This window comes from Eulemur rufifrons, chromosome 1 (genome assembly GCF_041146395.1).
Source record: "Eulemur rufifrons isolate Redbay chromosome 1, OSU_ERuf_1, whole genome shotgun sequence".
Lineage (NCBI taxonomy): Eukaryota > Metazoa > Chordata > Mammalia > Primates > Lemuridae > Eulemur > Eulemur rufifrons.
Window position 1 is genome coordinate 93061469 of NC_090983.1, and position 27936 is coordinate 93089404.

General features: G+C 47.1%; 1 protein-coding gene across 2 annotated transcripts in view; it reads left to right on the top strand.

The window, feature by feature from the left end:
* Positions 1-1963: 1963 nt before the first annotated feature.
* MARCO (macrophage receptor with collagenous structure) overlaps positions 1964-27936 on the top strand; it is a 36169-nt gene continuing 10196 nt past the window's right edge. Inside the window, exons 1-10 of one of the 2 annotated variants that reach the window (XM_069473501.1) lie at positions 1964-2039; positions 15353-15454; positions 16640-16867; positions 17439-17483; positions 20052-20096; positions 20353-20460; positions 22675-22773; positions 22881-22916; positions 23407-23505; positions 23591-23653. In XM_069473501.1, coding sequence (XP_069329602.1) covers positions 2018-2039; positions 15353-15454; positions 16640-16867; positions 17439-17483; positions 20052-20096; positions 20353-20460; positions 22675-22773; positions 22881-22916; positions 23407-23505; positions 23591-23653 — 847 coding nt within the window. In that variant the 5' untranslated portion in view covers positions 1964-2017. Of the gene's footprint in view, positions 2040-15351; positions 15455-16639; positions 16868-17438; positions 17484-20051; positions 20097-20352; positions 20461-22674; positions 22774-22880; positions 22917-23406; positions 23506-23590; positions 23654-27936 lie in introns of those variants that run through there. The other variant, XM_069473510.1, reaches the window with a different exon arrangement.

Genomic DNA, 27936 nt, shown 5'->3' on the forward strand with positions numbered 1-27936 from the left:
GAGTTTGGGACCCAAGTCTGTGTGGCCCCATAGCCAGAGCTGAAATGACTACACTTGACATCCACTAAATGCTCCCTCCAAGAACAGGGGCCCTCAGCAATCAGCCCACACCATTTTCTAATGAGCCGCCTCCCCACCCCCATGAGGATGGGACGGGGTCGGGCAGGAGGCACTGCCAGCCCAAGGGAGGGTTCCTTTGCCTGGGGGATTCCCTACTGAGGGGTGGTGGGCTGGGGGCCGCCCCCTGCTGCCTTGATCATCTAGCCCTGTCCACCCCCAAACTTCTGGCCAGAGCTGCCAGCTGCCTGCACTTTCTCACTCCTAATTCTCTCTTTCAATCTCTTCTGTCCTGGTTTCTGCTCTTAATCCTCTGCTCAAACCGGTGACTTCCTGAATGTTGAAACGGTGGGCTCCGTGAGGGACCTCTGCCTTGCAGGGCGACACACAGAGCACACTTTCATTCCCCTTTCACTTTCTGCCATGACACAGGCCAAAGAACATGACCTAGGCTGGCCGGCCTCATCTCCTGCCACCTCCCCTCCTCAGCTCGTCTGTTCCAAATAGACCAAGCATCTTATGGCTCCCCTGACCGAGCTGTCCCACCTCTGTGAGCCTGTACCCGTCCTCCTTCCTGCCTGGGGCCCTGCCTTATCTCGATCCCCCATCAACCCTGCCATCCCTTTAAACTCAGCTTTGTATCTCCTTGATTCAGATAATCAAGCTCTTCACGGCAGGGCCTGCCTCCAGGCCACTGCTGTCCTCTCATGTGCAGCCACCGTTGCTGCGCTTCCCAGCAGTTGTCTGGGATTTAGTTGTATCCACACCCATCTTGCACACTAGACTGTGAATGTCTTAAGGCAATGGCTATGTCTTCATCTCCCGGCAGCCAGCAGGTCCACAGTGTCTCTAGTGACAACAGTAACAACATGACCATAGTGTTTATTAAGTACCAGCTGCCTCCTAGACACCTCACACAATTCCATTCATTTAATACAATTATTAACATCTTGCTTATCTTGCAAACAGGAAAGTGAAGTGCTCAAAGCACAAGTGACTTGCCCACGGCCGCAGAGCTCCAATGTGGAAGAGGTGGCATCTGAAGCCAGGCATTCTTGCTCTTACTGTCTGCGTCTTAACCACTGTGCTACTCCGCAGCCCTGGCAGGGATGCCTGACACGAGGGCAAGGGAAGCAGTTCCTCCCCTCAAGGAGCTCAGATCTCACTGGGGCTGGGGCACACACACACACACACACACACACACTTGTACACACACACACACAATGTGAGAAAACTACAAGGGAAGATATTAAGTGCTAAAATGTGTGCTATACAGCCATGCTTCTCAAACTTTAATGTGTATGTAGATCACAGGGGATCTAGTTAAACTGTAGATCTGGATCCAGTCTGATGGGGAGGGACCTGAGACTGAATTTCTAACAAGTTCCCCGTGATGCTGATGCTGCCAGTCTGGGCCACATCTAGAGTAGCAAGGATGAACTCCACGGGTGTAAGCAGGCAGGAGGAGGAAGATCTCGGTGGGCAGAGAGATCCTGGGACAGCGAGCTGGGTCTGGGACAATGGCAGGGCTTGGATAGGTAGAGGGCGGGGAGAGAAACATCCTCCCTAGAGTCATCTGCTCTTGGCTCTCAGGGGCCTGGGAGCAAGCAGGGGTGGCTTCAGAAACCCACAACTTGTGCCTCAAAGCTGCCCCGACCCCCCTTAACAAGCAGCTGCACTAAGCAGGAGCTCCACATGTGAATAGCCCGTTTTTGAGAAATGTCCAATCCTGATGTGTCAGGAAACATTTTGCAAATTCAGAAATGACAGCCAAAGGGAAGTGCTGTGAGGTCTACAACTAGTTGTAGTGATTCAGTGGGCAGGATCCTGAGGGGAGTGTTTCTGCTGACTCCAGGACTTGGGCCATCTATAAAGCTTGGCAATGGAAAATAAGGAAACCCTCAAGGAGGAAGAATTCTTGAGCTGTGCCCAAGGACCAGCAGCTGTTGACCAAACTGCGATGGAGAGCTTTGAAATCAGCGGTAAGGTACTATTCCTCAAATAATAGAATTGCCCGGGGATGCGGTCCTTCTGCTGGTGAGATATAAGAATAGAAAAGTCAATAGAAAGTCTAGCTTTGCTCTATTGCTGCATTTTCCACCTAACCCTCACTAGTATGTGTCTGGAATGCTTCAATTTGGAATTTCTGGAATGCTAATAATAGATACTGTACTTTTAGCATATCTTTAGCTCCACAATTCCTTTAAATCATATTTAAATGTTTTCCCTTGGATAAATGCCAATGCTTATTAAATGCTGCCATTTTTTAAAAAAAATAAGTGTCATTCTGACACACAGGTTGTGTGAAGAAATGATAATACAAAACAGGGGCATTGAAAAAGCACCACAAAACTGAAGCCAAGTGCCACATATTTTTTTGACACAACTTTTTTGAAATTCTTTAAGGGACTTCCGCTGTCACCAATGTGCTGATCGGGGAACACTTTCCCCGTCTCGTGTCGGCTAGGGTATGTTCATAGCTTCATAGTTGGTTTGTCTTAGATTAAATTCAGGCTTTGAAAATTCAGTCAACTTTGTTGTCTTTCATTTCTTGCTCAGTGTTACACAGGTGATGCATTTTTTTAAATCTTCTAGAATTTGCAGCAAAGTCATGAATGGATTGGTCTTCCACAGGCAATCTTTGTTTTTGTTTTTGTTTGTTTGTTTTTCTTTTGAGACAGAGTCTTGCTCTGTCGCCCCAGTCAGAGTGCAGTGGCATCATCATAGCTCACAGCAACCTCAAACTCTTGGCTCAAGAGATCCTCCTGCCTCAGCCTCCCCAGTAGCTGGCACTACAGGTGTGTGCCACCATGCCTGGCTAATTTTTCTATTTTTTGTAGAGACAGGGGTCTTGCTCTTGTTCAGGCTGGTCTCAAACTCCTGAGCTCTAGATATCCACCTGCTTTGACAGGCCATCTTTGATTCCTTATTCTAGAATATTCTCTTGGAATCATCTTATAAGATGGTTAGTCATTCCCATTCCCAGACTTTTCTAGAAATTGTCTATGCAAGAACAATGGCAGCTCTGTCCCCTGCCCCGAGTGTCCCTGTCATCCAACACCTGTGCAGGTCCCTGGCTGGAATTTACGGGTACAAAGATGAAGTGTCTGGGGCTCTACCTTTAGGAATTTACAGTGTAGTAACAGAGAAAGTCACACGTACAAATGACTATTAATAATCATTGCCTATTCAGAACTTCTCAGAATGCAGCATTCTGGATACATGACTTTTTAAGATACTGAAAATGTTGAAGCAAAGTCAGCTGATCAAGCACCTACCACCTGCCGGGCTCTGCACTTTGCACCAAGGAAACCGTCCCGACTAAACTCGGCCTCTGGTCTCAAGGAGCCCACACTCCTGGTGGTGGCAGGAGGATGCCAGTGTGAGCCTGCCCATAAACTGCCCATTTCTATACATTCATCCCCATTGTGACTGAGATTTCCTCAGGCCATGATGGAAGGCTCTAACCTGGTGTGGGGCCCCCGGGGTCAGAGCCGACACCTCTTCTAAAGTTTAAAGGTGAAATGGGGTTCATTAGAGAAAGGAGATAGTGCCTGAGGCTGGGGAGGGCGCCCCATGTTTATATCGTAGTCATGAAAAATATTCTGAGAAAGACCAATAGCTCCATACCGGTGGGCCAAAACTGGGAAGGGAAGCTCAGTGGGGACTGAGGCTGGAAAGAAACTGGGCCCCACCCTGAGGGCCATGGGGAACCTGGAAGGGGCTGCCGCGGGGCTGAGGGTCACTGGTGTGCAGGGGAGGCCACTCACTGTCCAGGTGCAGGCGTGCTGGAGAGGGTGGCTGAGGCAGAGAGGAGCCTGGCAGCAAGAGGTGATGAGGGGCAGTGGTTGGAAGGCAGGAAATGAGGGAATGCTCTGGAAAAACCCTAGATGTCAGATTAAGAGGACTGTGATGACGGGATGGGGCAGGGGAGGGAGGTGCAAGAGTCACAGGCGACTCCAGACTTCTGGCTTGGGTTGTGAGTGCCACGAACTAAAAATCTAACCAGCAAAACAAAATCACTTCAATTTGGGTGGGACGTTTTCCTAAATGCATTCCCAATGTCCTGCCTTTTCGTACAAAGATCATGGAACATACGGAACTTTCTGGAGGAGTGCCATGATGAAGGGTCGTCCCTGTGAGGCTCCATGACCTGGTGACCCCTCAGGGCTCACTGTCATGCATCCGACTTGCTTCAGCACTGAATGTCTCCAGGCATCTGCATTTCTTTTTTTTTTTTTTTTTTTTTGTCTGCCAAAAATTTATTTATTTGTTTGGGCCATATATAGTTTTGTTCTTTTTTGAAAAAACACTATGCTAAACTTTCCACATATAGTTCACCAAAAACACTGCTGAATAACACTCGTAATGTCATTTTTCTCATTTATTTTTCTCTATTGTTGCTAGTATTGAAATATAAAATGCTGCCTTCCTCTGATGATAAAATACTAAAGCTATTTTTTTAATTACCCAAGGGTACCAGATTAGGAATGTTTTAACCATACGCTGCAGAAATTTTTAGAAGTGAATTTGAGAAACTTTTGTACTATTACCATTTTTTTCTTAAAATTAATCTAAAAAATGGTGACGAGTTTAAATTTCACGGGACATTCTACAAAATATACGTTGCCTCCTTCGCTCTGGTGACTGCTCCCTCACACCTTACCGCAGCCGGCTTCACTCACTACTAACAAGCCACCCTTAGTCCCTTGTCTGCACTGGAATCAAGGCACGATTCCTTTTCTTCCTTTTTCCCCTCAGTTTTTTAGAGGTTTGATCAACGAATAAGAATTGTGTATATTTGCAGTGTACATGGGATGATTTAATATACATATACTTTGTGAAATGATCACCACAAGGATTGCTTTTTTTTCCTGAAGGGACTCGACATTCCATTGGCTCCTGTTTCACTCAGCGTCCAGCAAAATCCCAGGTCTTTCCTCTAGAGCTGGTGTTTGTCCTCTTCCACCTCAACGGTGGCGCGTTTGAGCTTGAACGACAGAATTTGCACAAAAGTGCAAAAGATATGGGCAATATGTTTCCAGGATGTGATTGTTTCTACCTTTTTGCAAATCAGCAACATTCGTCTGGCTTGAGACTTCCGGGCACGTTTCTGGCGCGTCTGGTTTCTCAAGGAGGACTTCCGTTACCACAGGGGCCAGCGCTCCTTAGTCAGTGGAATGGAATCTTTATGGACTCTCTTACCCCGGCTTCGCAGCTATTTCAGGCTTTGCATCTTTCTTCATGGTATTTCTTCCCCACCAATTTCAGTCTGAAGGTGACCCCAAACAAAATACAACTAGAGAAGTTAAGGCTTTTGTTGCTGTTTGTTTTAGCTAACAGTAACCATTGGCCCCGGTGGTGAGCCCAGCCGTCCCACCTTCCTGCAGTAAAAGGTAATCTGAAGAGATCTGTAGCAGACCTTGACCCTCAGGCCATTCACGTTCAGCCTTGCTGACCTGCCTGCTGTCACATCACGCGGGTGTTCTGACTTCGTTCTTTGTCATGCCACTATTTCTCAACATTTTTAAACATCTGGCTTTACCGTAGAGGTTTTTGTTTTTTTTCTTTTAATAGATTCACAGAAAGTTGCAAAATATGTACAGGAAGGTCTTTCTGACCTTTTGCCACTTTCCCCAGTGGTAACATTTTGCATAGCTAGTACAATACCACAACCAGGAAATTGACATTGGTGCTTACTTTTAGTTTCCACACACTCACTTGAGTTCATGACTGTAGTTCTATGCTAAATAGCACCACACACCCTTCACCCCTGCCCAGCAATCACTCATCCCAACCACTAATCAGTTCCCCGTCTCTATCACTGTGCTTTTTCAGAAATGTTGTATAACGGAATTTCACAGTATGTAACTTTTTTTCACATAGCATAGTGTAATTCCCTTGAGGCCCATCCAAGTTGTTGTGTATATCTACAGTTGATTTTTCTTATTGATGAGTAGCATTCCATGCTATGAATATGCCACAGATCGTTTTTATCCATTCACCCATTGAAGGACATTTCTGTTGTTTTCAGTTTTGGGGTAATTACAAATAAAGCTGCTATGACAGTTTATGTAAAAGTTTTTGGACAAGTTGTCATTTCTCTGGGATAAACGCCCAAAAGTGCAATTGCTGGATTCTAAGTGTGTGTTTGGTTTTACAAGAAGCAGCTGATGTATTTTCCTGTGTGACTGTACCCTTTTTACATTTCTACCAGCAATGTATAACTGATCCAGTTTCTCCACAATCTTGCCACCGTTTGGTATTATCACTATTTTTAATTTTAGCCATTCTCATAGGTGTGTAGTGATAGTTCACTGTGGATTTAACTTACATTTTCCTAATGACTAATAATGTTGAATATCTTTTCCTGTGCTTTTTTGCCACTTGTATACTGTCTTCCTTGAAATAGTTCTTCTTGTCTTTTGCCTATGTTTTAATTGGATCATTTGGTTTTTCACTGTTTAGTTTTGAGAGTTCTTTGTATGTTCTAGATACAAGTCCTTTGCCAGGCAGGTGGTTTGCAAATATTCTCTCCCAGTCTGTAATTTGTGTTTTTATACTTATAACAGGGTCTTTTGCAGAGCAAAAGTTTTTGATTCTGATGAGGTCCAACTTAATTTTTCCTTTTATGGATTTATGCTTTGGTGTCAAGTTTAAGAACTCTTCACTTAGCCCTAAGTACTGAAGATTTTATCCTGTGTCTTACTCTAAAATTTTGACAGTTTTACATTTTACAATTAAGTCCATGATCTATTTTAAATTGATTTTCATATAAGGTATAAACCAAGGTTTTTGTTTTGTTTTATTGCCTATGGATGTCCAGTTGCTCCAGCACCATTTGTTGAAAAGGCTATTCTTCTTTCATTGAATTGCTTTTACACCTTTGTCAAAAATTAGTTGGGAAAATCAGTGTGGGTCTAGTTCTGTGCTCTCTATTCTGTCCCATTGATCTATGCAACCATCCCTCCACCAGTATCACACTGTCTTGACTACTGTAGCTATAAACTGTAAGCCTTCATATCAGCTAGACTCATTCTCCATATTTTATTCTTCTTTTCAAGATGCTATTCTAGGCTTTTTGCCTTTCCATATAAATTTTAATATACCTCCAAACCTCCTTGTTGGGATTTTGGTAAGAATTGTGTTACATCTACAGATAAATGTAGAGAGAATTGATTTCTTTACTATATTCAGGTTTACAATACCCAAACACAGAACGTTTCTCCATTAATTTAGGTCTTTGATTTTTTTAATTGAATTTTTGCAATTGTCATTATACAAATTCTGTTCATGTTTTGTTAGATTTATATCTAAATATCCCATGTTCTTAGGAGTGACTGTGAATGCTAATATGTTTTTAATTTTGGTTTTCATTTATATGTTGTTAGTGTTTAGAAATGTGATTTATTTTTATGTGTTGATCTTGTATTCTGCAACTTTGGTGAACTCAGTTATTAGTTCTAGGAGTTTTTTAGATTCTTCGATTTCTTTTTGTTGTTATTGTTGAGACAGAGTCTCTCTCTGTCTCCCTGGGTAGAGTGCAGTGGTGTGATCATAGCTCACAGCAACCTCCAACTCCTGGGCTCAAGCGTCATTCTGCCTCAGCCTCCTGAGTAGCTGGTACTACAGGCATGTGCCACAACTCCCAGCTATTAATAATTTTTCTATTTTTAGTAGAGATGGGGTCTCAGTCTTGCTCAGGATGGTCTTGAACTCCTGAGCTCAAGAAATCCTCTAGCTTTTCCTCCCAGTCTGCTAGGATTACAGGTGTGAGCCACTGCACCCAGCTGTCTTTGGGATTTTCTATGTAGATTGTCAAGTCCTGTGCAAATAAGAAAATTTTTATTTCTTCTTTTTCAATCTGTATGCCTTTTATTTTTTTCTCTTGCTTTACTACACTGGCTAGAACTTTCCAGTACTATGTTGAATAAGAAGGCAAGAACAGATATTCTTGTCTTGTTTCCAATATTAAGGGGAAAACATTCTATCTTTTACCATTAAGTATGGTGTTAGCTTTAGATGTTTTGTAGATGCTTTTTTCTTAAGTTGAGAAAGTTCTTTATTTCTAGTTTGCTGAGTTTTTACTGTGAGTTTATTATTTATTATGAGTTATAATTATGAATTATAATTATGAGAGCTTTACTATGAATTGGATTTTTCCAAGTGTTTTTTCTGCATTATAAATTTTTATATATAATTTGTATACATAATTATATATATAATTTTTCTTCTTTAGTTTGTTGATCTGGTAGATTGTATTGATTCATTTTCAAATATTAAGCCATCCCTGCATACCTAGAATGAATCCCACATGGTCATGGCATGTAATTCTTTTTGTTATATTGCTTGATATGATTTACTCATTTTTTATTGCTGAAGACTTTTGTGTCAAAGTTCATGAGAGATACTGGTCTTTAGGTCTTTAGCTTTCTTTCTTTTTTTCTTTTTTGTGCTATCTTTGATCTTCAGATTAGGATAATTCTGACCTCATAAAATGAGTTGGAAAGTGTTTTCCTTTTCTATCTTCTGTAAGACATTGTGTAAAATTGGTGCTAATTCTTCTTTAAGTGTTTATTAGGATAGTCTGGTAAAACCACCCATGCCTAGGTATTTCTTTTTTGGGGAGCTTTTAAATTAAAAGTTAAATTTATTTAATGGTTATAGATATTCAGATTATCTATTTCATCTTGGTTGAGTTTTGGTAGCTTATGGCTTTTCAGAAACTGGCCCATTTTCTTTAAATTGTGAGCATAAAGTTAGTAATAGTACTTTCTTATTTTCTTTTTAATGGCTGCAGAATCTGTTGTCATATCCCCTGTTTCATTCCTGATATTGGTGATTTGTGTCCTCTTTCTTTTTTATCTTTCTCAGTCTTCCTAGATGTTTATCAATTTTATTGATTTTGTTCAAAGAACTAGCTTCTCTTTGGATTGAGTTTCTCTTGTCTTCCTATTTTAAATTTTATTAATTTCTGTTCTTATCTTTATAATTTCCTTTTCTTGGCTGATTAGAATTTATTTTGTTCTTCTTTTCTAATTTCTTGCAGTAGAAACTTAATTTGCTGATTTAGGCCTTTTTTAAAAAACTCTTTAATATAACCTATTAGTGCTATAAATTTCCTTCTCAGTGCTGCTTTAGTTATATATCATAATTTTTGATATGTTCATTTTTAATTTTCATTCAATTCTTGTTTTTTTAATTTTTTGAGACTTTCTAAATGACCCATGCATTATTTAGAATATTTAGAAGTACTTTTTCTTTTTTTTTTTTTTGAGACAAAGTCTTGCTCTGTTGCCCGGGCTAGAGTGCGGTGGCGTCAGCCTAGCTCACAGCAACCTCAAACTCCTGGGCTCAAGCAATCCTTCTGCCTCAGCCTCCCAAAGAGCTGGGACTACAGGCATGCGCCACCATGCCTGGCTAATTTTTTATATATTTTTAATTGTCCAGCTAATTTCTTTCTATTTTTAGTAGAAACAGGGTCTCACTCTTGCTCAGGCTGGTCTCGAACTCCTGAGCTCAAGCAATCCTCCCACCTCTGCCTCCCAGAGTGCTAGGATTACAGGCGTGAGCCACCACGCCTGGCTAGAAGTACTTTCTGAAAATTTCCAAATGTTTGGAGCTCTTCCTGTTGTCTGTCTGTTATCGACTCTTATTTTTATTGCATAATTGTCAAAGAGCATACTCTATTCTCTGAAAATTTTTTTCTTTCACATTTTGTTGAAGTTTGTTTTATGACCCAGGATATGCTCTGTGTTGGTGAATGTTACATGGGTCCTTGACAAGAATGTGCATTCTGCTGTTTTTACACGTAGTATCCCTAAGTGTTCATTAGATCCTGCTGATTGATGGTGTTTAGTTCTTCTGTACCTTTGTTGATTTTCTATCAATTGCTCAGAGTAAGTTGTTCAAGTTCCCAATTATAATTGTGGATTTGTCTATTTCTCCTTTCAGTTATATCAGTTTTTACATCATGTATGCTGAATTTCTATTGTTTTATTTCTTGTAAATAGCATATAGTTGGATCATGTCATTTAATCTAGTTTGACAATATCTGTCCTCTGGTTGGTATATTTAGACCATTTACATTTAAAGTAATTATTGATATGTTAGGTCTTAAATCTGCCATCTTATTGTGTGTTTTCTGTTTTTTTCCCCTGTGTTTCCTATTCATCTACTTCTCTTTTCTTATCTTCTTACGGACTATTTGAACAATTTTTAGAATTTCATTTTGATTTGTTTATCATGTTTTTGGGTACATCACTTCAAACAGTTTTTTAAATTGTTCCCTGAGTACTGCAATATACAGACAGAACTTATCACAGTCTACTACTATCCACATTTTGCCACTTCAAGTGTAGTAACTTACTTCCATTTACATTCTTTAACCTACTCTACTTTTAAAATATAATCATCTTAAGCATTTCCTACATACACCAAACATCACATCAGAACATATTATAATTTTTGTTTCAAAAATCAAATGTGATTTTAAAAACTCATGATAGTCTAATACATATTCCTATTTTTATCCATTCTATTATTTTCTTTCCTTTTTGAAATTCTAGGTCTTCTTTTATCATCATTTCCTTTCTGTTTGGGGGACTTCCTTTAGTCATTCTTTAAATTAGGTCTGCCAGCAATAAATTCTCTTCATTTTCCTTCATCTGAGAATGTCTTTATTTCTTACTTGTGCCAGAAGGATATTTTCATTGGCAATAAAATTCATGGTTGACAATTATTTTCTTTCAGCACACAAAATATGTTGTGCCACTTACATCTTGTCCCCATGGTTTCAGATGAGAAATCTGCTGCCGTTCAAATCAGTATTTCTTTATAAGGTAATGTGTCATTTCTCTCTGGCTGCTTTCAAGATTTTTAATTTTTATTTATATTTTTAATTTTCTCTGTCTTTAGATTTTTTAGACATTTAACTATGATGTGTCTTGGTATGGATTTCTTTGGGCTTATCATGTCTGGGATTTATTCAGCTTCTTTAATCTGTGTCCATGGCTTTCACAAAATTTGGGAAATTTGTAGCCATTTTTAAAAAAAAAAATTTGTTGCCTCACATTCTTTCTGAAACCTCAGTGATATGAATGTGAGGTATTTTGTTACTGGCCCACGGGTCTCTGAGGCTCTGTTCTTTTTTTTTTTTTTTGTGCTGAATTTCTCCATTTTTCAGATTGGGTAATTTCTAGTGTTCTATTATTGAGCTTACTGATTCTATCCTCTGTCGCATTTATTATACTATTCAGTTCATCTAGAGAGTGTTTTGTTTTGTTTTGTTTTGTTTTGTATTTGGAGACAGAGTCTTACTCCATCGCCTGGGCTAGAGTGCAATGGCATCATCACAGCTCAAACTCTAGGGCTCAAGCCATCCCCTGGCCTCAGCCTCTCGGAGTAGCTGGGACTACAGGCACATACCACCACGCCTGGCTAATTTGTCTATTTTTTTGTACAGATGTGGGTCTCATTCTTGTTCAGGCTGGTCTCAAACTCCTGACATCTTGCTCAGCCTCCCAAGTGCTAGGATTATAAGCATGAGCCACCATGCCTGGCCATGAGGGTTTTTTTAATGATATTTTATAGTTTCCATTTTGGTTTTCTTATTTTATATCTACTACTTCTTTGGTGAGATTTATTTTAATTTTTTTAATCATTTCAAGTATATTTGTAATTGCTCATGAAAGCATTTTTGTCATAGCCGCTTTAAAATTCTTGTTGAGTAATCCCAATATCTGTGTCATCTCAATGCTGGCATTTGTTGATTGTCTCTTCTCATTCAAGTTGTGATTTTTCTCTCTTTTTGGCATGACAGGTGATTTTCCATTGTTTACTGAACGTTTGCTATAGTATGTTAGGAGACTCTGGATCCCATTTTAATCCTCTATTTTAGTAGAGGGTCATACTGTTTGGGTTTATTATGTAGGCTCTGGCCTACTTTTGTGGGCTGTGGTTCCAATGGCCATTTAGTTTTCGGAGCCCTGACCATGCTACTCTGATCTGCTTTGTCCCCCTGGCACTGTTAGTGTGCTCGCTGCCTCCTGCTGGTGCTGCCTGCATGGACAGGGGCTGCCCAGGGCACCAGGTGGGGAGTGGGGCACTGCAGGCCCACGGGGCACTCGCTACTGCTCTGAGTCTGCTCACCAGGAAGCCCAGTGCTGGGGCACAGGGGACTCCTGGTCGATCTCCACTGGCGTTGTGGCAGGGGAGAGGACACCTACCAGGGCCACCTTATGCCACTGGAAGATGGCAGGCCTTAGAAGACCAGCGTTTGTGTGCATCCTTTTGTTTTCTTCATTGGTATGCTTTATGGAATTGAAACATCATTTTTACTTCCCTCTAGAGCCATGTTTTCATTGTGAATCAGACAATAGAGCTGTCAGATTTCTGAAATCTGCTTCCCTAAAATCTTTGCCCAGAGTAACCACGGTTTACCCTGGGAAGCCGGCTCTTGTTTCCCAGAGGCTGTTTTCATTCTCTCCTCTCAGGCAGCTCTTCCTCACTGGCCAAACCTAATCCAGAATAGATAGTCCTTTACAGTTTCTTCTACCCTCTGAGAGATGCAGTGATCAGTGTAGCGAGCAAAGGCTTCGTCAAACTCTCCACCTTGCCGGAGTGAGTTAGATATGCCCACAGGTTCGAAGTTCCCAGTTTCTAAAATACGTTGCCTCTATGCCAGGTGGTAGCTCTGAATTTAAAAGGCATTCGGGGCCTGGGTGGACATCCATGAACTACTCCCTCAGTACTACCGTATCTCATTTTTTCTCACTTTATTTTTACTCCAGTGCCTTCAACCATGCTCCTGCCCTCTGGTTTTTATAATGTCCCTGTTTTCCATGCTTACTCTCACCCTCGCCTCCAACCTCCCTAATATCTGTGTCTCTGACACACAATTTACCTTTCCATTCCCATCACATGTTATGTTTCATCAAATTTGGTGCCATCCATGAGGGTGTATTTGCCATCCACCACCTTGTGTTACATGTGAGGCTTCCCTTGTGTGTTGCCCGTCCTCACCATGATGGTTGCATGGACACCCATGGCCCTGAGTTGCATTCCTGCTGCTCTTCCCACATTTGCAAACTGGAGTGTTCAACTCTGTACATCTTCAGCACCCAAACCTCCTCAGGCACTCATTCACCTGTTCAGTCATCTTCCCAGCACACATCATGTGCCAGACACTGTGTTGCTGCTGGAATATAGCTCGAGAAGCCTCCAGGCCATCTGGGGAGACTGAAACATAAACAGACACAAACGAGGGTGATCCGTGCCATGGCAGAGAGAAACACAGAGTGATGTGGGGAAACAGAGGGGATTCATCCTGCCCAGGGGAGCCAGAGAAGTCATCCTGAAGCAGGAAAGGCTCTACTGCACTCCCCAACTCCCAAAGGATGAGTGAGAATTAGTCCCATGGAAGGGAGGAGGGAGGGACCTGTGTTCAGAGGACATGCATTGCCCCAAGTCAGAAGGATGTAAGCACGTGCCATTAGGCCTGGCCACTGCTTGGGACCCGTGTGGAGGTTTGGTATGGAAGTGCAGCCCTGGGAGAGCTGGCCGGTGGGGCTCGAGGTGCTGGGGGGAGTTGTTTGCCCAAGGGCAGTAAGCACCCACTAAAGGGCTGAAGGCAGGGGAATATCTTGGCCAGGTTGTGTGTTGGGGATCTCTCTCTGGACTGCTGTGTGAGCCTCGGTCCTGTGGGTTCAAAGAAGGAGTGGGGACACCTCATACTAGACTGAACATAACCAGTGACACTAGCTAAAATACCAATACGCTGACAAAACCACTCGTCTGGGTGCTGAGCTATGCCCAACCACTGTGCATTGGGGTGGTGCTGGAGCAGGGATTACTGTTCTGCAGATGGCAGGAAGGAAAATCAACAGGATGACACAGCTCCCCAGGGTGATGGGAAAAAGACCTGAGGTTTGAACACATCTATCAGAACAGTCAGCTGAAAATCCACCATTGGCTGTCACGAAGCGAAAATGGTGCTCTCGCCCCCACGCCTCCCCTGGACTGCTCTATTAAAATCTCTTTCCCCTTCACATCTGTCCTCAGGGCCCGTTTCAACTGCATTTGTCCCAGGGGCAATGGTCAGCGTAGACTAATGGGGCAACCTCAGGCCTTGGAGTTAGACAGACCTGGGGCCGCGTGCCTGCCGTGTCATGGCCACCTCTCTGAGCCCTGGCGCTCTCGTCTGTAGAGGGCAATGCCCACACCTACCTGGCAGGGTTGCTGCGAAGCTCAGAGGTGACGGTGGCAAATGCCTGGTGCAGAATAGTTACTCAATTAATGTGAGCGTTGGAATTGCAGGCCTTCTGCAGCGGGGTGGGGCTCTCCCTTGGACACCCCTAGACAAACGGGGTGACAGCTGATGTAAGACCGGAGCCAGGACCTCCAGAAAAGGGTTATTACAGCCTCCTCTGTAATGCCCCAAGCTAGAAACAGGTCACTAAAAGGGAATATTTGTGTGAACTGTGGTTTTGTCTCTAAGGAATATTAGGCAGCTAATCTCTCTCTACAAAGAAAACTGGAAAATGTTCATGAAAATCATTCATTGCAAAAAGCAGTGTGCAATATTATATGTACCATGATATCATTTGTATAAGATTAAAATAAGAAAACCAATTCTGTCTCCGAGTCTATGGGTTTGTGCGATTCTGCAGGCAGGCGGATGGGAGGAAGAACATTTCCCCGGGATGCTAATAAAGCCCACCTCACAGGGCAGGGGCAGTAGGAGGTTGAGGGAAGAGTGTTAACCCTAAACTATATATCAGGCGTGTTTTACTTTTTAACTTAAAAATCTAAAAAAAAAAGAAAAAAAGGCCTGGACATGAATTCCAGATCTGTATCTTATACCCTCATGAGTTATTTGACTTCTCCAGGTCTTACTCCTTGTTTGTAAAATGAGAACAGTCCTCCTCCTCCCAGAGTTTTGAAACTTAAACACATTAATTCATTCCATAAACCTGGATTGAGAACCTGACATGGGCCAGGCACCGTGCTGGGGTTTCAGCAGAGAATGAGCTGACCCAGTACCCCTTCCAGCTGATGGTATACGCTATGGCACGGGTGTTTGGTTGCCTGGCTACACAAATGAGTGACCAACAGTGGCGCTTCTTGCTTTGTGGCAAGAAGGAGGATCGGGGGAAGATCAGGGGATCTTGAATCCCTAGTGTCTTTCCCACACGGCCTCCCAGGGAGCTCCTGCTCACACAGAGGGGGTCTGGCTCAGGCTGGGCCTCCCTGCTCATGCCCTCAGCAGTGGCATTTTCTGCCTGGCTTGTTTCAGATCCAAAGCCCAGGAAGAGAAATGCAGTGAACTTTTCCATAGCTATGGTGGTCATCTACCTGATTCTGCTCACCGCGGGCGCCGGGCTGCTCGTGGTTCGAGGTAAGGGAGGCTTGGTCCTGTGCCCTGGGGCTGCTGTGGCCCACCTGCTGGGAGAGAGTCCTCAGCCCACAGCAGCCACAGTGATGGGGGAGAGAAGAGGGGAGTGTGTGCTGTGTATAAGTGTGTGAGAGAAAGAGAGAGAGAGAGAGAGAGAGATTGAGAACTCGCTTGCGAGCCTGAGTGGGTCTAAAGCAGTGAAAGATGCAATGATTTCACATGGGGAATGCCACATGCATCTAACATCAAGGACTCTCAGCCTCCGAGTGGGAAGGGACTTTGTTGATCCAAGTGTTCATCTGAACATGAATTTACTTTTGATGTATTCCCAGTCTAATAGTTAAAGTCATGAAGCAATTCCATCAGCAGACACTGAAGTCACTCTAGAATGTTGCAACCACAGTTATCATAAATACATATCATATACATATTAAGGTCACACATGAATGCTGCTTGTACATATTTAAGTCAGACTAGCATGTTAGTCCCAAGTATGAGGGAAGGTCTACACTGCATTAAGGTTGGAGACTGTGGATGCAGTGGGCACAGCCTTGGGCCATGAAGGAATGTTCTATGGATGTATGATGTCATGTGTGAGTATAGAGTATACATATCAAGATGTAGCAAAAGCTCTGTGCTCACATTCGGTCCTCACAGCACATGGAATTTGTGTTCACAATTGCTTCTCGGCCTTTTGGCTAAGATCAAGTGTGGAATTTGTGTCCACAAATTCAGGACCTATGGAAGTTATGCACACATGACACAAGAATGTCAGGGAAGGCCGGGTGCAATAGCTCACACCTGTAACCCTAGCACTCGGGGAGGCCGAGGCAGGAGGATCGCTTGAGTTCAGGAGTTCGAGAACAGCCTGAGCAAAGTGAGACCCCGTCTCTACCAAAAAAACCCCACAAAAAATAGAAAAAAAATTAGCCGGGCATAGTGGCTCATGCCTGTAGTCCCAGCTACTCAGGAGGCTGAGGCAGGAGGATTGCTTGAGCCCAGGAGTCTGAGGTTGCAGTGACCTATGATGATGGCACTGCACTCTGGCCTAGGCGATAGAGGGAGACCCTGCCTCAAAAAAAAAAAAAGAAAGAAAGAAAGAAAAAAGAAAGAAAAAGTCAGGGATCTGCTCAAATGCCCCAGGCTTTAATGGGGTCCCTAAAAGAGTGCTGTGGGGGCGGGGTCCAGTTCTGAACCTGCAGGAGCGGCTCCGGGCCCTGGAGGAGATGTACTTTCACAACGGAACGCTGGCCACTGAGGACAGCCCGTCCTTCTCCTTGCTGCAGTCGGCGCACCCCGCAGCACACCTGCCTCCAGGCGCATCGCGGCTGCAAGTCCTTCAGGCCCAGCTCTCCCAGGTCCTCGTCAGCCAGGCGCACCTGCTGCAGCGGGTAGACAACGTCACTCGGAACCCAGGTTTGGCCTCCTTCTCTCTGGCTTGGGACCCTCAGAAGAGGACAAGGAGGGAGGAGCTGTTTGTTCATGAGATGAGACTTGAATTCCCTTCCATGGCAAGGGGGGTTTCCAGGACGCTGGGCTGCTCTGAGACTCTGGGGGACAAGGCAGGGGGTGCGAGTCATGTGAGCTGGGCACAAAGTTACAGGCCCCATGGGAGGCTGCAGACAGGGCCTTGGGAGGGGTGATGGTGAGGGCAGGAACCAAGGGCCCTGTCTAGGCAGAGAGTGACCTCCAACAGCCAGGACTAGAGCAGCCAGCCCAAGGCCAGGTCTGAGTCACAAAGTCCCCAGATGGATTCAGTCCGCCTAGGAGGGAGGGTAAGACGCAGAGCCTCAGGCAGTTCCCAGGACTACTCCCCTGCAGCCGGCTCCCACCGACTGGTGGAGAGGAGAGAGCAATTGAGGGCACCAAACTAGTCCAGACAATGTGGGGACTGTAAGGGGGATAGGTACTGGCCTCTGTCCCCTGGGTCTGTAATTTTTTCTCCTTCTTATCCAGGCTTCACCCTGGCTTCACCTTTCCCTTCCAGGTCCCCCGGGACCCCAGGGCCCGCCAGGAATCAAGGGAGAGGCCGGTGAGTAGGGGCTGGGTGTGTGCACGGGATACACGGCAGGTTTTCTCAGAGTCACCGCCGCGGGCTGCACACACAGACCTGCTCCAGGGTCTGGACACCTGAGGGTCTGTGGGAGAGGGAGGGCCTGCCCGGTGTGAGCCTCCAGGTGGGCCGAGAGGCTCTGGCAGGGAGGGCAGGGCTGGACGGCAGCCCCCAGGGGCAGTGGCAGCCAGATGGCGCCTCGGCCTGGGTGGGACTGGCGGTTGTGTCTCCAACTTCCCCCTCTGCGCTGGGAGCCCGAGCCTGCTCTCTAGGGGATGCCAGGCTCCTTGGTGCAGCAGGGACTCTAGATTTTGACACATCTGCCACCATCACGGACTAACTCTGTGCCCTTGCAAAGGTCCCCTTACTTTTCTGAGCCTCAGTTTCTTTGTCTGTACCTGGGAATGAGAAGGCTGGGGAGGGCTGCTGGGGCATCAGAGGAATGATCCACAGCCCATGATTGTTGCTGGGAAAGTATTTGTTTCCATTTTTAGGCTGTAGCCTAACCCTGCCCAGCCATCTTGCAAATGGCCATGCATGGCCTGGTCAGAGGGTGTGGGGGACCCAGAGCTGTCCCTCCAGGGTCGAGGGACAGACCCAAACATCAAGTCCTCTGCACTCTTCTGCTCCCACCAGCTCTCCACTTACACCCTCCGACTTCCAAATTCCCGGAGGCATTGAGGCTGCCGAGATGTAACCGTGCAAAGACAGTAAGACCTTTCCCAGCGAAGAGCAGATGAGAGGATTTGCAAGGAAGTGGCAGGGACAGAGCAACAGTCTCTGAGCCTCCAGGCTGCTGGGGTAGAAAGAAAACACCAGTTACACAAAGGAAACTTGTTAGGAGGGAAAATCTTCTTCCAGGAACTGATTTTTAAAAGGAATTTAATAGGGAAAATCCCAAAGAGCCGATTATACTGAGTCTCTTGCAGGGCTTTTTCCTAGGAGGCTTTGAGGGGGGAAGACGAGCAAACAATAGGAAGGAAAGTTCATGGTGCGGTGCGGGGCACGCACACACTAGCACGCACACACCACGTGCTCACACGCATGTCTGAGCCCACATCTGTGCACACTGGCACGCTCACACACAAGCATGTTCACACTTGTACACACACTCACACTCCTCATGCACACACACGTGCACACACCCACACACACTCTCACACACTCAGCCTGCGGGAGCTCGGAACAGGCCAGGCTCGTTCAGAGGACGAGGGTCTCTCCCCCTCCTCTCTCCTCCCAGAGAGACAGCGACTCGGGCTGATGCCAGCACTCCCCAGAGTGCAGCCACTGAGCCCTGCTTGAAAGGACAAGCCAGAAAGCCCGGGAGCTCAATCATTTCCTTCTGGAGGGAACAGAGCCGGAGCTCCTGCCGTGGCTCTGCAGGGCACGTGGAGCCCAGAGCCCCTCTGTGCCTCCCCTGCCGGGGCACCGCTGGCACTCCCAGGAGGCCCCTGTAATTCAGCCACTCACTCACTCAGCGCATCTTTCAACCTCCCCTCCTCTCCCTCCCTCCTGCCACACTCTCCCTCCTGAGCATCAAACCCTTCCCTCCTCTCCACGGAGCTCTCCCTGCCTCCCCAGGGACACCCAGCACCACCAATTTGTACTGCACACCCTAGCCTGGGACCCCGGGGCCATGCGGGAAGGAACTACTGCTTCTCAGTTCCATTTTTGCCTTGGAGCACTAATTATACACCTGCTGAGGACCAGGTGGTCATGACCAGCCCCATTTTACAGATGGGAAAATTGAGGTGCAGGATACTTAAGTGACTTTCCTAAAGTCATCCAACCCATCAGGTGGCAGGGCTGTGATTCCAACAGAGTCGCCAACTCTAAAGCCCTTCCTCTACTGCCATCAGGACACGTGCCCAGGCGCTGTTCCACCCTTTGGGAAGAGAGCTGTCTTAGACTGTTTCGTGTTGCTATAAAAGAAAACCCGAGACTGAGTCATTTATACAGAAAAGAGGCGTATTTAGCTCACAGTTCTGCAGCCTGGGAAGTTCAAGAATGGGTGGCTGCGTCTGGTGGCTTCTGGTGAGGGCCTTGTGCTGTGTCCAATCGGTGGGGAAACAGAAGGGGAACCGGCCTGCGGGGAAAAGAGACCAGACACAGTGGCAGCCTCATTTTGCAGCCACTCACTCTCACGGCAACTCATCCAGTCCCTAGAGAGCAAGAATGCACTCAGTCCCACCAGACAGTATTAACCCCTTCATGGGGGATCTGCCCCGTGACCCAAGCACCCCACTCTGCCACACTGAGGACCAGGCCGCCCATGCGGGGACTTTTGGGGGACATACTCAAGCCACAGCAAGAGCAAACACTGCCTGACACCACCAGGGACTCTGCCGTATGCACCGTGTGTGTGTGTGCATGTGTGCACACACGTGTGTGTGTGTGTGTGTGTGTGAGAGAGAGAGAGAGAGGGAGGGAGAGGGAGGGAGATCTGCTGGGCGCCTTGCCCAACTCGGGGGTTCTAGAACGTTGTCTGACTGAAGAGCCCAGGCCACAGTGGCTGACCTCGTCTTGCTCTTCTTTCCTTCTTCACAGGCCTGCAAGGACCGCAGGGTGTGCCAGGGAAGCCGGGAGCCCCTGGTAATTGAGCTCGCTGTGCTTGGGCCCCCCATGCTTCGCCCGAGGCTCTGAGGCGGCTGCCCCCGTCCTGTCTGCACAGCCGCCCCCGTCCCTCCCGTCCTATTACACCTCATTGAGACCACCCGAGAGATGAGCTAACACCCCCCACGTCCTCTGGGGACGGCTTTCCTTTGTCCCCCAGTGCTCGCTACCTTTGTCTCCTAGCCTGTCCCCAGGAGGATGAAGGGAGCCCCCTCACTGGCTGTTCTCTTTGCAGGTGCCCCGGGACGCCAAGGAGAGAAGGGCAGCAAAGGCGACGGGGGTCTGGTTGGCCCTAAAGGGGAAACCGGAGTGAAGGGAGACAAAGGGGACCTGGGCCTCCCAGGTGAGGACCGCACTGCGGGGTCAGTGTCACTGGGAGGCCTGAGGGCGGGGCTGTGCTCCACCGACCGCACCCCTGGAGCAGCACACATGGTCTCTTCTTTCCAGTGAGCAAAGGGGTGCAGTGCGAGAGGGAGAACAGCGTCACTCAGGACTGGCGGCTGGCCCGTGACGAAACGGGCGGGCGTGGGTAGCCCACTCCCGGGAGGGGAGGAGCGCTGCAGAGCTCTCGTTGGCAGGGCTGACGGGGATCCTTGCACCGGGCAAAGGGTTGGGCAGCCGCCCTGTGGGGATCGTTCCAAAGCCCATGCTCCACCACTCTCTGCAGACGGGAGAGGGACACCCAGGCTTTCTCAAGGTGCCCCTGCCAGGCCTCTGCCCACTGGGTCTGAGCCCACTGTTTCCCATCCCATGCTCACGCATGGCCGCAAAGGAGGATATCAATCCACACCCAGACTCAGGCCCGGAAAGGCTGTGGTCAGCAAGGGGGGATGCAGCAGTTTCGCTTCTTCAGAGATGGGAACTCCAACCCACCCCTCCTCTTCTCAAATTTCCTCTCCCAAGAGCACACGATCTCTCTTGCTGCAGCTTGCTCAACGCCCTGTCGGCAGTCGGGGCTGTGCCAGCCCAGTGAGACCTGACCCCGGCGGTGCTGAGGTTTTACCTGTGCCCTTCGCCCCGGCAGATCAGTAATGCCACCGGGGCAGAGTTCCAGGACAGGCCTATTTTCCTCACTCCACCGCTTAGCTGGGATTGGACAGTTCTGAAGAAATAAGCAGCTGTGCTCCCTTGGCAGGGGCCAGAGTCGGGTCCTCTCGCTGATGTGATGCTGCCCTGCTTCCCAAAGTCATCCCCACCGATAGGGACGTGGAAGTTACAGCAGTGCAGCTGCAGGCCCGGACCACCCTGAAGCAACCTCGCACCGCCGAGCAATTGCCGTAACGTGATGGCCCTGGACTGCAGCAGGTGCCAACACCTCCCTCCAGGGAAAAACTCCCAGCGCCTCTGACAGCTGCCATCGCCCCTTCTCCAAAGCGGACAGTCTGAATGGCCAAGAACGGCCTTCCCTGCTGTTTGCACCTTCGGCTGCCATGAGACCTCAGCTGTAACTAAGCTGCTTATGGTTACATGGTCTGCACTGAGGAACGGTCATTCCTCTAACGCCCACTCATCTCAAAGACTAATCTCCATGCCCTGCACCTAACTTCACTCAACGCTTAGGCCCACAAAGGCTTCCTCCTTCCCCTCCTCTGCCCCCGTTCCTAACTCACTGGGGAGAAGGCTGGCATCATGCCTGAGTCCTCTCCAGCTCCAAAATTTTCAAAATCACAGAATAGAGCAATAAACGCCTCTCAACAAAATTCCACCCCATCAGGCCTATGCGAGAGCCTGTGAGGCTGCTCTGGGGTGAGCTGTTCCTCCTTAGACCTTTCCCCCACTCCGCTCCCCGGGTGCGGAGTGGCACCTTCGCACCAGCTGGTGGTGGGACTTGGACAGCTTTCTGAGTCGTGGCCACCGCAGTGGGCTGCCAGGGAGCAGGGCCTGCGAGGCCCGGCTGGGGGGGCCCGTGCCACCCACTGCCCACCAAACTCACAGTCTGGGAAGAAGTCACAGAGCCCCGCCCCCGCAAGGAGCCTCCCTCAATTGACATGCACCAGGCACCTGCAGGAAAGGAGGAGGGAGCAATGGAGGACTCAGGAGAGGACAGGCTGGGACGAGCCCCGAATGCTGATGCCAAGTGGAAAATCTGAAATCTTGGGTGCCAGGAAAGCCTGTGTCTGAACCGCTGGCAGGAATATGAGCCGCTGCACTGTTTCTCTCTCCACCAATGCCCCAGAGTTGCTATTCTCAGCACTTAGGATCTGCTTTCTGGAATATTCAGGCTTCAATTTGAGAGGCTTTAAAAAACATTTCCCAAAATACAGTCATTAAAATGAGCCAGACAGTGATGGTTGAGCCTAGGCTGTTGTCCCTCCTGAGGGGACCTGGGCCATGCCAGGTCACCTCGTCACCAACTTCTCACAAGTTTTTGTCTTGTCTCTGGGGCAAGGCAGTGTGTTCCTTGAGGGCACAATCACATCTTCCACTTCTGAGCACCAAGTAGGAGCTCAAGGAGTGTTGGGTTTGGAATTTGAGTAGGATGGGAAGTGTCAGAGTGGGACCTGCTAGCTGGGTTTGCCCTCCCCCCACGCCTGTCCTCCACTCCTTGGTTTTTCAGGAAGCAAAGGGGACATGGGCATGAAAGGAGACACAGGGGCTATGGGGCCCCCTGGAGCCCAGGGGAGTAAAGGTGACTCCGGGAAGCCAGGCCCGCCAGGTAAGGGGATGCGTGGTCACATCCACCGATGTGTAAGTATTTCCCTTCCTTCTCGGAGGCTAAGCCCAAGGGAGAAAAAAATTCCTCAAAGTTCCTCTTCATTTTAGGTTTGGCTGGTTTTCCTGGAGCCAAAGGAGATCAAGGTAAGAGCTGTGGGAACCTGGGCATCACTCCAGCTCCCACTGTCCCTTGGCAGAGTCAAGGTGGGGACCCAACTCCACCATCTTTTATTTCATTGTATATTAACCCAGAGCGCCTGGAGTTTCTTAAAAACCTGGCCCCTCCTAAGAGGAACAGGGCGGCCGTCAGGGGTGGGCTTAACTGACCCCTCTTTAGACCTTTACCCGCCTTCGCCATCCTGGGCGTGCAGCAGGACATTTACACTCAGGGTTCCCAGTAAGTCCCCAAGTCCCACACCCTGCAGCAGTGAATGGAAAGGTGAATAAGTTGCTGAGACTAGTTTTCCTCCCACTCATGGGGCTAGTTCATGGCTGTAAAGAGAGATGGTTAAAGCTGCCGAGGACTGTGAGGTGTTAGGAGGTTCGTGTCAGTGCTGAGGACAGAGGCACGGAGGCCGGGGCAGCCAGGCCCTCTGCCGACCACCCCGCCCTGCAGTCACCACCTGCCTTTCAGGACAACCAGGACCACAGGGAGTTCCAGGCCCTCCCGGTGCAGCGGGACACCCAGGTGCCAAGGGTGAGCCTGGCAGGGCTGGCTACCCAGGGCAGACAGGTAGGTCCCAGGTCCTGCGGTGGGCGTGGGGTGGGAAGACTCACCCATCCCAGGCCTTATGCCCTGTGTGGTGTCTGTTGTCCAGGACCACCAGGGAGTCCCGGAAGTCCAGGAGCCCCCGGCCTGAAAGGAACCAAAGGAGACACAGGTAACAAAGGGTGTGAGAAGGTGGGCGGTGGGGGTCGCAGGGTGGCAGGATGGACGGGGAGGAGGACTGCCCACGGAGGAGGCAGAGGGCCTCCTGTGCCCTGGCCCCTGAGGCTCCCTGATTAAGCAGGGCAGTCTCCCTGCCAGGATCCCTTGACGATGGAGGGTAGAGAAACCCCTGTTGAGCACTCTCCCAGGGGTGCAGCTGGGAGCACTGGCCCACGCTAACCAAACTCACAAAGACTATTTATAAACCATCCTGCCAACCTAGTTAGATTACATACCATCATGTCAGTTTAGTCTAGGTTATAAGCCATTGTATCGGCATAGTCTACTTCATAAACCACGGTACCAGTTTGGTCCAGTCACTAAGTACGTTCGGGTACCTGCATTGTGTTCACTCAGTCTAGAAAGTCTGGGCCGCTGTGATGAGTGCTGAGACAGCTTCAGACACACAGGGTGGTGCAGCAGACAGACAGACTGGCCAGGCAGTGCAGGCACACTCTGGTTGGGCATCTGCATTGAGGATTGCTGTGTGCCGTTTGGAAAGCCAGGAGCAGGCCGAGGTGCTGGGGAGTGCAGGCTGTGACATAGGGCTGCATGTCTGCTGAGGATGGCTGTGGAAGGTCAAGCTTGCCGTCAGACAACCTGGATGCCTCGCCCCTGGGCCAGGCTACAGACCCACACCAGGGATGGTCCTTCATAGCTCTAATTGATTCATTCCTTCATTCACCACCACCTCTTGGCAAGCCTTGCACTCTGGGCCTGTGAGCTTTGGGGTTTTCCTGAAGGTTATCGGGAACCACGGCAAGGGTAGCTCCTTTACCCTTTCTGTCCTTCTAACCTACCCAGCCTCAGAGCCATTTTCATTTTCATGGATTGCGTATCGGTGTAGGTGGGTCCCTGCTACCACTGGAAGGGCACTAGCAAGGCTCCATCTGGGTATGGTGGTCAGATGTCCCTGACTTGTTGGCTGCCCTTCTTGAACTTATAATTCTGTCTTCTTTGATTCTCGACCTTAGGGTGCATCTGACTTTGGGGCCCAAAACTCTCTTGCCCCTGACTTTTCTGCTTGGCTTCATGCAGACACTTGCTTTCAGCTCTCAGTTACAAATAGCAGTTGCCCTCTGCCTCCACCCCCATTGCCAGACTAATGGTTCTTCACTAAGCAAGAGCATTGTGGGTAAAATAAGTGCCCACTCCCTGGGCCCAAAGGCTGTCCTTTGACAATCCGAGGGTAAGGAGTCTTGCCCTGGACTCTGTATCCTGGAAGGGTTTGTATAAGAGCTGGAGGGTAGCTCCAGCTCTTGGACAGCTCATGACAGCCTAATGGGACAAGCATTCCTATTAGTGCTATTTTACAGCAAGTTGCCCAAAGTCAAATAGCAAGTGTTTGCGTCTAGGCTCAGCCAACCCCAAGCTTGGGGTCTTGTTTACTACACTCTGTCTTAGGGTCTTCCTCCCCAGCCACCCCCATCAGGGCACTCTGATGAGTGACACCTTCTCCCTCCATCCCAGTTCAACAAGAATCAGAGGAGAAGGTAGCGGTTTCTTCTACTCTTAGGAGGAAGCATGAAGTTCTCAGGCCCTGTAATGGTTCTTAGTTATCTACTCAAGACCCCACAACTATTTTAGCACAGAGACCCTTGGCCAAAGTGTGAGGATCATTTTAACTCCATCATCATTGAGTCCTTGTATATCTATTGGGCACCTTCATGAGCTTCTCCATTAATCAAGCCTAGTGGTGAATACCAGCAGGTCAGATTCTAGGGGTTACCCCGCAATTCTGGCTGCCCAAGTGAATGACATTTTCAATTTGGGGTGTGTGATAATTACTATTTATGTAGAACTGCATAGGTTGCAAAACCAAGTCCAAATGCTTACCTTGATGCAGTAGCTGATGGCCAATGTAGAAGTCTCAGAGGGGAATTCCAATGGGGCCATAATCTGGCAAATCTTAGCCAGACCTACATGTCTTCCTGGAGTCATGGGCTAATGAACTTCCAGAGATTATATTTGGCAATTTCTGAAGTGAGATCAGGAAGAGTGGGTAGTGGGAGCCAGATCTTTCCATCACGGAAGGCAATGCATACTCGTCAATGTCAGGGTGTTGGTATTCCCCAGACTAAAGCCACTATGATGACAGTCCAGATTTGACATATCAAGCCACATTTTCAAACTGATGTATTTCCCATTTTGTTAATAAAATCATTAATCTCTCAAGAGAATATCCAGCCAGATTACATGAAAACAATCTTTATAGTGCATTGGCTTGACCTAGGCAACAGCTAGATTTCATTATTGTGCATTAATCATTAGAAATTAGAGGTCCATTTGTTATTACTAGTGCCTCTGGGCCAGGCACTGTGCTTGGGACCTGACCCAGAATCTTAGTTTTATCCCCCCACACAGCTGACTTTTATCATCCCTACTTCACAGCTGAGGAAACAAAGGTTCAGAGAGGGTAAACTCTTTGCCCACAGTCTCACAGGTAGTATACACTGAATCTGGGGGTCAACTCCAAGTCTAATTCCAAAGTTGTGCTTTTCCAGATTTTGTTGTATAGAAGAGCCTAGAGTGTATGACTCAAGAGAAAATCCGACTGGCTTTCCCCTGCCCCTCACCTTTTACCCCACGATAGACAAGTAAATCCTGGCTTGGTCACCAAGCCTCCTACCTCCGCTGGCAGTCACTGACCCCACTCCAGCCTGTCCAGGTGGAATGTTTCCCATCTGCACCTCTGGAGGGAGAGAAGGCATCTCATATTCAGTAAGACAAAGAGGAAATTCCTGCCTTTCTGCTGGGAAGATAAACACCACATTTTATTAAGTAGGGCATTATACCCCATAGAACTTTCTCTAAGTGTTGATTTCCTTCACCTTTTAGAAAGAGGCTCTTGTCTAATCCCCAGCACTTAGTTTTCCTAACTTTTTCTCTTTCAAAGATTGCAAAATAATAACCAAAATATAGTTCTACATCCCTTAGCTACTTTGAAAAGTAACATTTGTCTAGAGATAGAGACTCCACTTCAACCTGTAATGTTGACATTTCTTTTTTTACCATTTCTACCTCATGAAATGACAATGATGTTAAATGTAGCCTAAACATTTAAACTTTGAAATACCAATCTGATTGGAAAAATTTTTAATCTCATTGACCTTTATGCCTAAACCATAATACATTTTTATGATTTATTTATTTATTTATTTTTAGTTTCTTTTTTAATTTTTTTTATTCTTATTTCAGCATATGGGGGGGTACAAAAGTTTAGGTTATGTATATTGCCCTTGCCCCCCCCACCCCCTGAGTCAGAGCTTCAAACGTGTCCATCCCCTAGATAGTGGGCATCGCACTCATTATGTGTGTATACATCCATCCCCTCCCCAACCCACATCTGCCCAACATCCAATCAATGTTATTCCTAAATGTGCTCTTAGGTGAGGATCAGTGAAACCAATTTGATGGTGAGTACCTGTGGTGCTTATTTTTCCATTCTTGGGATACTTCACTTAGTAGAATGGGTTCCAACTCTTTCCAGGAAAATACAAGAGGTGCTATATCACCATTGTTTCTTATAGCTGAGTAGTACTCCATGGTATACATATACCACATTTTATTAATCCACTCATGTATCGATGGGCACTTGGGTTATTGCCACATCTTCACAATTGTGAATTGTGCTGCTATAAACATGCGGGTGCAAATGTCTTTGTTATAGAATGTCTTTTGTTCTTTTGGGTAGATGCCCAATAATGGGATTGCTGGATCAAATGGTAGGTCTACTTGTATCCGTTCAAGGTATCTCCATATTACTTTCCACAGAGGTTACACTAGTTTGCAGTCCCACCAGCAGTGTATGAGTGTTCCTGTCTCTCCCATCTATGCCAACATTTATTGTTATGAGATTTTTGGTAAAGGCCATTCTCACCGGAGTTAAGTGATATCTCATTGTGGTTTTGATTTGCGTTTCCCTGATGATTAGAGATGTTGAGCATTTTTTCATATGTTTATTGGCCATTCTTCTGTCTTCTTTTGAAAAATTTCTTTTCATGTCTTTTGCCCACTTTTTGATAGGGTTGTTTGATTTTTTTCTTGCTGATTTTCCTGAGTTCTAAATAGATTCTAGTTATCAGTCCTTTATCAGATGTATAGCATGCAAATTTTTTTTCCCATTCTGTAGATTGTCTATTTACTCTCGTGACAGTTTCTTTGGCTGTGCAGAAGCTTTTTAATTTAATCAGGTCCCATTCATTTATTTTTGTTGTTGCTGTGATTGCCTTTGGG